Below are 10,642 nucleotides of genomic sequence, written 5' to 3' on the forward strand. Positions count from 1 at the left end.
ATTTAATGTTTTTATTAAAGTTGCTTAGTGCAAAAGAGTTTTGGGTAATGAGACTATCAGCTGGTACAAAAAGTGTGACAGGACCCACACAACTTGCTATACCAGGAAAGTCCTGTTTCCTGTTCTGGGACCAAAGCAGGATGTACCAGACAATCCCCCCCACCCCACCTTGGCAGTCTCACCTCATACTGTTGAGCCCTGAAATTGCAGAAGAAGAAGACATTTTTCATCTAGTGGGAGAACTCAAACATGGTGCGTCCAGGCTTCTCAAGGTGGTCATAGCTTCCATGTGGCTTGGTCAGGATGGTCCCTGTGGGAATGTGCCACCTGTATGACTTCAAATCAAGAGAGATGGGCAGCATCTTGTGGGTACCTTGAGAAGGACATGTGTAAAGTAGAAGTGTTTTGTGCCACCTCACCTATTCTGAAACCCCTGATCCCATGCTTTTTCCTTCAGGATCTAGTATTGCCCAGACAGGAACTGAAGCTCAAGCAGCAAAGTTAGTGCCGGAGAAGGGGGCTGTCATCCTGGAATGCACATATAACCCCAGTGAACTCAGTTAAAGACTATTGTGGTACAAGCAGCTCAGTAGTGAGGTGGTGATGTTCCTTATTCATCAAGAATCTTACAGCCAGCAAAATGCCACAGAATGTCGCTACTCACTGAATTTTCAGAAGACAAGAAAATCCATCCAACTCGTCATCTACACTTCAGAGCTCGTGGACTCCGCAATGTCTTCCTGTGCACTGAGGGAGCCCACACTGAGTGGCACCTTGGAGGGAGGTGTACCCAAGCCCCGCAGCTCTTGGTGATGCCTGCTCCTGCTGTAGGGCCCAAGGCAGGGATTTGCCATCCCAGACAGGATGAGGCTAACGTTGTGGCAGCACAGGTGCAGGGCTAGAGGGAAATTCTCACTCTCAGAAAACACCTCTCCAGTTAAGAGTTATCCTGCATCCAAAAGATCCTTATCCCTGTAAATTTGTGTTGAAATTGTTATCGGAGACTAGAATAACCACAGTAAACATGTTGCCATTTTGCAATTAGATTCAACTAGAAGATTTGGCTAAGGAAATTTAGAAATCTTGACTCAAAAATCAGTAATAATGTGTGTGAATTGTTGGATTTTCAGATAAATTTGTTCACTACAATTCATTGAGGATATCTTTGATACAGGCATCGTTAGAATAAGAAAGGCCATGAATTATCTCTGTGGTTTCCTTTTTTGTTTTATATCATGCTGTTTCATACCATTTAGTGATCTAGTTTAATTAGATTTATTTATTGCGAGTACTAAATCGTACTCTCATTTAGTTTCCAGAGACCTGCTCTGTGACGTAATTTGTACTAGTGTCCATTCCATCTTATTAGCACATCTCTCTAGCCTAGATGTGCTCAGTTTGCATATAGGAGGTTTACCTGCTTCTCGCCAGTCTTATCCACAAAAGATCAGAATTAGGAGCTCTTAGGGGTACATGGTGAAGGAGCAGAGTGTGAATTGTCCTCTTTGTGTGTTCCTGGCCCTCAACACTCCTTCAAGAGCATTTTTTGCCTCATGTGGCTCAGTGTGTACACTCTGGAGCCCTCCTTGTTTGATCCATTTTTGCCACATTCTCTCCACTTTCCTCTTCCCACCTCTAACTGCATGTCCCTTGTGCCTTCAAGTTTGAATGGTAACGGATGATTGATAAGACCAACGTCTTGCATTCTAACACCCTCTTATGTTTGCTAGAAAGGCAGATGTGTAGAGTAGAAATCTTAAGAATAATCTCTGGATGGGTTCTAAGTACAAAATTTTACCATTTTAACTTATGTTTTTACCATTTACATTTTTTTGACATGTACGGTGGCATCAAATACATTTACGTTGTTGTTCAGCTGGCACCACTATCCATTCCTAGAATTCGTTTCACCTTGAAAAATTGTATATTTTTACCCATTAAACAATAACTCTCCATTATTGCATCCCTCCAGTCCTTGGAAAGTATCAATCTGCTTTCTTGTTCCATGAGATTCACTACTTCAGATACTTCAAAGAATTGGAATTATTCAGCATTGGTCATTTTGTGACATTTCATTTGACATAATGCCCTCAGTGTTCATCCATGTTGCACCATGTAGCAGAATTTCTTTTTTTTTAAGGTCGAATAATATTCCAGTGCTTTACAGAGTACATTTTGTTTATCTATGTCTATCTGTGGATGGACTTTTGGGTTGCTTCCACCACTTGGTGGAAATAGGAATTTATAATCATCTCAATAATTCAGTTATATAGACAAATTCTTTCCATTTCTGAGTTGACTTGTGAGATTGAATTCCTGGATGATAAGGCAATTCTATTTCAGATTTTTGAGAAATATTTATTCTTGTTGATTGGAACAACAATGCTCTAGACTGTGTTAACAGAAGCAAGTTTCAAGGAAGAGAGAACGAGCATGATTACTAGTCATGGATGGAGCTCCAGTAGGTCGGCGCATCACAAAACCCTAGAAGAGTTTGTGCCTCTTGCTACACCGTACTGCTTACACCAGATGCCTAATAATTGTTCCGAATGGAACTGTGAAGCCAGTACCCATGGGTCAACTCCTGAACAGCAGTTTATGTATCCATTATAACAGTGAAAGAGTCAACCTGTAATTTCTTAATTCTTCCTCATTAGTTCCATTTGCATTAATAAAGAACCGGTAAAAGACTGTCTTGAGATATTCCAAAGGCTTGGGAAGAAGTCATTTTGCTACCCTCTAGAGTCTCTCTCCACGTTGCTTTGTCAACTATCTGTAGTGGCAAAAATAGGGAACAGGGTTTTGCTATGATCCAGCTCTGTGTTCAAAACTCTTAGTTCTGCCGTGAATTTTCCTGGCCCTGTTGAGCTTTGTTTCATTATTTGTAAATTGTGAGCGTGATGTCTTCTTTAATGTTTTGTTGTGTCAATTTAACAATAATGTATTGAAAGAGTTTGATGATATCAGATGAACAATTTAGGAGGGCAATCTTAATAGGTACAGAAAAAAGCATTTGACCAAGTCCAGATCCATTCTGAGAGAAAGTGCCACTGAATTAGATAGAATTGAAGGGGATCTGCACCTTCCAGAAGGGCTCAACAGAAGGCTGCATCAAATGGCATACTCGATGGTGAAAGCTTAGTTGCTTTTTCATTACTTTCAGAATTAAGGGAAGAATTTTAGCTCTTACCTCGTGTATTTAATATGGAAGTAGAGGTTCCAGCCAACTCAATAAGTCACATGGAAGAACAAAAAGCCATACAGTTTGGAAAGAAAGAAGTGAAGTGATCTTTATTAATAGGCAGCATAATTGAGCAGAAAATGCAAGGAAATCTTCAAAACAGCTACTACAACAAATTGTTTTAAGAAAGTCAAATGTACACCTACCATATGATCCAGCCATTCTACTCCCAAATATGGACTCAAGAGAAATGAAAGCATTTGTCTATAAAAAGTCTTATACTCAGAAGAAAAAGTCTTATACTCAATAATTTACGGCACCTTTATCTGTCACAGCCCCACTGGGACTAATCCATATGGTCAGCAACAGCTAAATAGACAAATTGTTTCATAGGCACAAGATAGGATATGACACAGCAACAAAAAGAAACAAACTCTTGATAATGATGACCAATGAAAAAATCTCAAAATAATTATGTTGAGAAGAAGCCAGACAAAAGAGTACAATTTGTAGAATATTTATACAAAATTATAAAATATGCAGACTAACTAATGCCTGAAACATTCCCTGGAAATGAGGATGGTGAGGGTTGAGAGAAGGATTACAAAGAGACATGAGACAGCGTTTGAGGTGATGCACACGCTCATTACCTGAAATGTGGTGAGGACTTCACAAATATATACATATGTCTAATCTTACAGAATCGCTCACTTCACATTGGCACAGTTTATTTTTATGAAAGTTACCCATAAATAAAGCCATTAGATATCCATGTTTACTGTGTATATCTTCCCTCACTGTTGTGCAATACTTTCATGTGACCTAAAATGCAAACTATTTCTCCTGTAGGTTTGCAGTGGTTTAGAAATTTGTTTGTTTTGCAGAAAGTTATAGGTAATGATGTTCCGCACCTATGTGCTATACTGTTTATTTTCAACCCAGCATCATCCCAACCTGTTTGGCATTCTTTCCGCATGTCTGAATATGAGTTTGTAGCTGTTTGTCGTGAATTCCTTTTTAACATAGTTTTTAGGCAGGTTCTAATACTGTGATTGGACGGTAGAGGAGAGGAAGGGACACATGAAGCCAAGAAATAACCGGGCCTGAATTTCTTACTCCACTTTGCATCTGGAAACAGTTTCCATGTTGGCTCTGGACTCATGAAAGTCCTTGACCTGAATCTGTGAGAATGGCCATGAGGAAACAGCTTGAGCCTCTTCCATCTATGTGTCTAGAGGTAAGGATTTATAGGGCTTTAGTGAAGATGTGCCCACCTGGAGAACTGTATCCTGAAAATCCAGATTTCTTACAATGAGAGGAAAAGTGTAAAAAAAATGTTTTATTTATTTATTCATGAAAGACACAGAGACAAAGGCAGAGACACATGCAGACGGACAAGCAGGTTCCTCACAGGGAGCTGGATGCGGGACTTGATCTTAGGCCTCTGGGGTCACGCCATGAGCCGAAAGCAGATGCTCAACCGCCTTGCCACCCATGTGTCCCAATAAGGAAAAGTTTTGATTAAAGTTTGGCAACAAAATGTGGTGGATGGTAATAGAAAGCATACTTGAGGCTAAAACCTGTTGAGTGTAGCATTCGTATTTGTGGCTTGATTCACATATATAGTTTTCCTGAGGTTGGAGTCAACAAAACAGTGAGATTATAAGCTAAGAATTTCAGATCAGGGCTCCTCGGTCGCTCCAACAGTTAAGTATCAAACTCTTGTATTTGCTCGAGTTAGGATCTCAGGGCTGTGAGACTGAGCTCCGTGTCATGCTCTGTGCTCAGCCAGAAGACTGCTTTCCCTCTCCCTTTCCCTCTACCCCTCTGCCCTGCTCTTGCTCTTGCACTCTCTCTCTCTCTAAATAAATAAAATAAATCTTTAAAGAAAAGAAGGATTTCAGATCATTAAGGACTTGACAACTTTATTTATAATGATTCTTCTGTCTAGAGTTCATAATTTCCATTTGTTAAAGATTATATGAATCAGAAATATTTGCCTATTGAAACAGTTGACTATAAAGCAGTGTGACATTTGTTTTGAGAACCTTTATCAAAAAGATAGGATTCCATACAGCTGTTAAAATTTTCCAACGAAGTATATGGTTTTTAGGAAAAAGCCATTTGTTCATTTCTGTTTAACAAATACTTAGTGAGTGCTTAAATAAGGACAGTCACTATTCTAAATTTTAAGGTACAGTGCCAAAAAAATACAGAATCACTCAGCAATGACTTTTCTCCTTATTACTTTTTCTGTATTTGACTCCACCCTGTTCTGGCGGTCAGGGGATTTCTCGCTGGCCCGCATGGATACAGGAGACTAAAAACTACTCTAGTAAAATTATTTAGAAGATTGTTAATCCTCTCAGCTACAAAATGCCCTGGGATGCCATGTTAAAGAAGTTCCATTTCATGCAATGTCTGAAGAACAACGTAGACCTGAGAGGTTAGGACTGCTGCTGTTCAGAGTTCCAAGTGCCACCTGAAGCCTGACATGTGCCTCATGAAGTCAGGGATGAAGGAGGCTGTTGAGTTTGGGAGGACTCTGGCCCGCGTGCACTCATTTCAGCCGCTGTCCACCAGGGGGTGCAGCTCCCCACCACGTTCTGATTTCCTGGCTGAAATGTGGGTTTTCACTGATCATTTCTCCGTGACTTGAACATTTCTGCATGTTAAGAAGGAGAAACATTATCTAGGTGACGCTCCAGCGATGAAGTGTTCTCCGGGGGTCGTGACTGTACTGCTCTTACTGCTTGGTAAGTGAAATGCCTCTTAAAATCTGGATTCTTGTTTTCCATTGTGTCGTCAAAACCTTTAACCATAATTTTATTTAAGAGCTTCATGCCCAAGGTGACACAGATCTCTTTTCTTTTTCCCCCAGGACAAACCCATGGAGACTCATTGAACCAGACGGAAGGCCAAGTGACCCTCTCAGAAGAGGCCTTCCTAACTCTAAACTGTACCTACTCGACAACATGGCCCCCCACTCTTTTCTGGTATGTCCAGTACCTGGGAGAAGGTCCACAGCTCCTCCTGAAAGCCTTGACAGACAAGGAAAAGGGGAGCAACAAAGGTTTTGAAGCCACCTTGGACAAAACATCCAGATCCTTCCACTTGAAGAAAGGCTCGGTGCAACTGTCAGACTCAGCTGTGTACTACTGTGCCCTGAGTGACACAGTGATAGGGACTGCAGGGGGAGCTGGGTGCAAACTCTGAGCGGAGCAGGGGCCTGGATGCTGAGCCTCTCTGACTGATCCACTCTGGTTCCAGCACAGTCTGTAGCTGTTTGTCTGTCAGTGTCTGTTTGATGCAAAGTCAGACAAATGGATGGAACATAGGACCCAAGTAACACCTCCAACTCCAGTTGTTCATTGGTGACATTTAAAATAGTTTGATGCCAAGAGCTCCTCAGCCAGGGTATAAGCAATTTCAAGATAAAACCACATATGAATGAAATGGTATCTTCCTGGTCCTTGCCGTTGAGTGTCAGTCCCACAAGTTATTCAGAACACCCTGGTGGGTAGTACTGTGCCTTTTGACACTTTTAGAGAGACAAAGTGTGCCCAAGAAAGTAGCTTCTGCCCAGTGTCTTCCTGATGGTGTATGACGAGAGAGGTGATGGGAGACCTGGAGCTCTGAAGCCTGGTTTTAGTAAAGAAAGACGGGAAGGGAAGAATTGAGGAGGAACAGGAAAAGAGAACCAGGGACCTCTGCCCTGCTTCCTTCTCTGGGATATCTGGTGGTAGACACAGGCTGGTATTCAAAATGGAAGCATGTGGGCAAAAACACAATCGTGAAAGTGGTTCATGTCCTGGCCACTAAAACAGATCAGTTGGCTCTCTGGCAGTAGGAACTGAAGGGAGACGCTTCTCGGTGCCCAGGAACTATGGTGAGAGAAAATGCCCTTGCACTGCTATTTCCTGACAATATAAATCAATAGATGACACAGAGAGGGAACTATACAGATTTCTGGAAGTCCTGGTTGCAACCTCTCACAGAGGGCCACTAATCATGGGTTTGGGAGAATATATTGGAGTAAGTGAAGTTGTGTAAAGAACAATAGAAAAGCAACGTGTGTATCACATTACCAGACTTTTGCCAATGATTTTGCAATCTTCTTTTTAAAAATATTTTAAAAAGATGTATTTATTTATTTTATTTTTTTAAGATTTTATTTATTTATTCATGAGAGACACACAGAGAGAGCGAGAAAGAGAGAGAGAGAGAGGCAGAGACATAGAGTGAGAAGCAGGCTCCACGCAGGGAGCCCAACATGGGACTCAATCCTGAGTCTCCAGAATCACACCCTGGTCTGAAGGCTGCGCTAAACTGCTGAGCCACCTGGACTGCCCATTTAGTTATTTATTTTAGAGAGAAAGAGAGAGAGAAAGCTAGAGCAGGGAGTGACAGAGAGAGAGAGAGAGAGAGAGAGAGAGAGAGAGAATCTCAATCACACTCTCCCTTGAGCACAAAGCCCAAAAAAGGACTCGATCTAAGGACCCTGAGGTCATGACCTGAGTGAAAACCAAGAGTCAGCTAGTTGCTTAACTGATTGATCCACTCAGGTGCCCTGAAGCCTTCTTTCATTATTATCTCCTTTTATTAATGAGCTATGATCAGAATATTAATATATTTCCTCTTTACTATTTATTTTACATTTAAATTAATTTTTATTGGCTTAAAATATAATTTTTTCAAAGCTCTATAAATTCAAATGAATGTCAAAATGTATTTTAAATAATTCAAAATATTATATAATAAGAATATTTCTCAGACATTTGTATAAATTGTAGACTAGGGGCATTTGGCTGGCTGTTCAGTAGAGCTTCAGTTCTGGATCAAAGGGTTGTAAGTTCAGGCCCCATGTTGGGTATTGAAATTACTTAAAAAAGAAAGTCTCTTAAATTACCCCTGGGAGATTGATACACATTTATCTCTTGATTTATCTAAAACTCTATTAATAAGATAGTAAAGACACTTCAAGGGCAGAAATTTGCAAACCCAAAGAAAAATATGAAAGAAGCTATCCTCACAGAGTGACGCCAAGCAATTTTAGAGAATGAGGTGTGTATGGTGGAAGGCAAACTTGCATGAAGGTCTAGATAGAGAGAAACTTGAGCCTAGCGTGGAAGCCCCTCAGTGTGTGCTGTGCCCCCAGAAAGGGACATGGAAAAGAAGCACCATGGTTTTTTAGTGAAATTGGATTTACTTGGGCTATTTGTAATTTTTGGACACCAGTACTGGTAGTGTTAGTGTTGTGGTGTCTTCTTTTTTCAAATTTAATTTATAACATGAGAAAACACTTACCATTAAGATACAGCCTCTTTCAATTTTAAGTGTAGAATACATAATTGTTAGAAGCGCAAAATCTTGTCTCTTTAGCATTCCAGCTGTTCTCTCTTTAAGTCTCAGGTCGAATTTGTTGGTTTTCAGGATGACTTGAAAATTATCTAGGTAAGTTGGTGGGGACAGGTGACTTGGGGACTCTACTCTTCTGCCATCTTGCCGACATACAACTGGTATTATTTTAGAACCACTTAAATACTGCATTTCAAGTAAAGGCTGTTTGTTCATCACTTTTGCGTAATTTAACAAATATATAGTGAGTACTTAAAAAATAGCGGCAGTCACTGTTCTTAATGTTGGGGTACGGTGGGGTACGGTGTTGGCTGGTGCTCATTTTAGTGTATGAGCTCCCAAAGTGAGGCCTGTCCATCAAATATTCAGTAAGTGCCACCCGAAGCCTGACATGTGCCTCATGAAGTCAGGGATGAAGGAGGCTGTTGAGTTTGGGAGGACTCTGGCCCGCGTGCACTCATTTCAGCCGCTGTCCACCAGGGGGTGCAGCTCCCCACCACGTTCTGATTTCCTGGCTGAAATGTGGGTTTTCACTGATCATTTCTCCGTGACTTGAACATTTCTGCATGTTAAGAAGGAGAAACATTATCTAGGTGACGCTCCAGCGATGAAGTGTTCTCCGGGGGTCGTGACTGTACTGCTCTTACTGCTTGGTAAGTGAAATGCCTCTTAAAATTTGGATTCTTGTTTTCCATTGTGTCGTCAAAACCTTTAACTATAATTTTATTTAAGAGCTTCATGCTCAAGGTGACACAGGTATCTTTTCTTTTTCCCCCAGGACAAACCCATGGAGACTCATTGAACCAGACGGAAGGCCAAGTGACCCTCTCAGAAGAGGCCTTCCTAACTATAAACTGTACCTACTCTACAACAAGATCCCTCACTCTTTTCTGGTATGTCCAGTATCTGGGAGAAGGTCCACAGCTCCTCCTGAAAGCCTTGACAGACAAGGAAAAGGGGAGCAACAAAGGTTTTGAAGCCACCTATGACAGATCATCCAGATCCTTCCACTTGAGGAAAAGCTCGGTGCAACTGTCAGACTCAGCTGTGTACTACTGTGCCCTGAGTGACACAGTGATAAGGACTGCAGGGGGAGCTGGGTGCAAACTCTGAGCAGAGCAGGGCCTGGATGCTGAGCCTCTGTGACTGATCCACTCTGGTTCTAGCACATTCTGTGGCTGTTTGTCTCTCAATGTCTGGTTGTTACAAAGTCAGTCAAATGTCTGGAGCTTAGGGATCAGAATTGACATTTCACAACATCAACTGTTCTTTAGTGATATTTAAAATACTTTGATGCCAAGAGTTTCTCAGCCAGGGTGTAAGAAATTTCAACATAAATCCATGTAACAATGAGGTGACACCTACCTGATTCTTGCTGTGAGAGTCCAGCAGCACAACTTGATCAGACAACCCTGGGGGTAGTACTGTGCCTTTTGACACTTTTAGAAAGACAAGGTGTGCCCAAGATCGTGGCTTCTGCCCATTGTCTTCCTGATGGAGTATGACGAGAGGGGTGATGGGAGAGCTAGAGCTCCCAGACTCAGTTTTAGTAAAGAAAGAAGGGAAGGGAGGAAAGGAAGAGGAACAGGAAGAAAGAGGCCAGGGACTTCTGCCTTGTTTTCTTCTCTGGGATATCTGATGGTAGACACAGGCTGGTGTTCAAAATGAAGGCATGGGGCAGAAACAGAATCATGAAAGGGTTCATGTCCTGGCCACTAAAACAGATCAGTTGGCTCTCTGGCAGTTTGAACTGAAGGGAGACTGTTCTCGGTGCCCAGGAAATATGGTGAGAGAAAATGTTCTTGCACTGCTATTTCCTGACAATATAAATCAATAGATGACACAGAGAGGGAACTATACAGATTTCTGTAAGTCCTGGTTGCGACCTCTCACAGAGGGCCACAAATCATGGGATTGGGAGAACGTATGGGAAAAAGTGAAATTGTGTGAAGAATAATAGAAAAGCAAGGTGTGCAGTGCATTGCCAGACTTTGCCAATGATTTTGCAATCTTCTTCCTTTAAAAATATTTTAAAAATATTTATTTACTTATTTTAGAGCGAAAGGGTGAGAGAAAGCTAGAGCAGAGAGTAGCCGAAGGAGA

At 41.4% G+C, this 10,642-nt stretch overlaps 2 gene segments (V, D, J or C); both read left to right on the forward strand.

Moving 5' to 3' along the window:
* The first annotated feature begins 5,855 nt into the window (after positions 1-5,855).
* On the forward strand, positions 5,856-6,397 carry LOC129508759 (T cell receptor alpha variable 9-2-like). The segment is given in 2 exon segments: positions 5,856-5,937; positions 6,063-6,397. Coding segments are annotated over 2 exon segments (381 nt in total).
* A 2,713-nt stretch (positions 6,398-9,110) lies between these two features.
* Positions 9,111-9,652, forward strand: LOC129508814 (T cell receptor alpha variable 9-2-like). The segment is given in 2 exon segments: positions 9,111-9,192; positions 9,318-9,652. Coding segments are annotated over 2 exon segments (381 nt in total).
* The last annotated feature ends 990 nt before the right edge of the window (positions 9,653-10,642 follow it).

The sequence above is a fragment of the Nyctereutes procyonoides genome, unplaced genomic scaffold (genome assembly GCF_905146905.1).
Source record: "Nyctereutes procyonoides isolate TBG_1078 unplaced genomic scaffold, NYPRO_anot_genome, whole genome shotgun sequence".
Taxonomy (NCBI): Eukaryota; Metazoa; Chordata; class Mammalia; order Carnivora; family Canidae; genus Nyctereutes; species Nyctereutes procyonoides.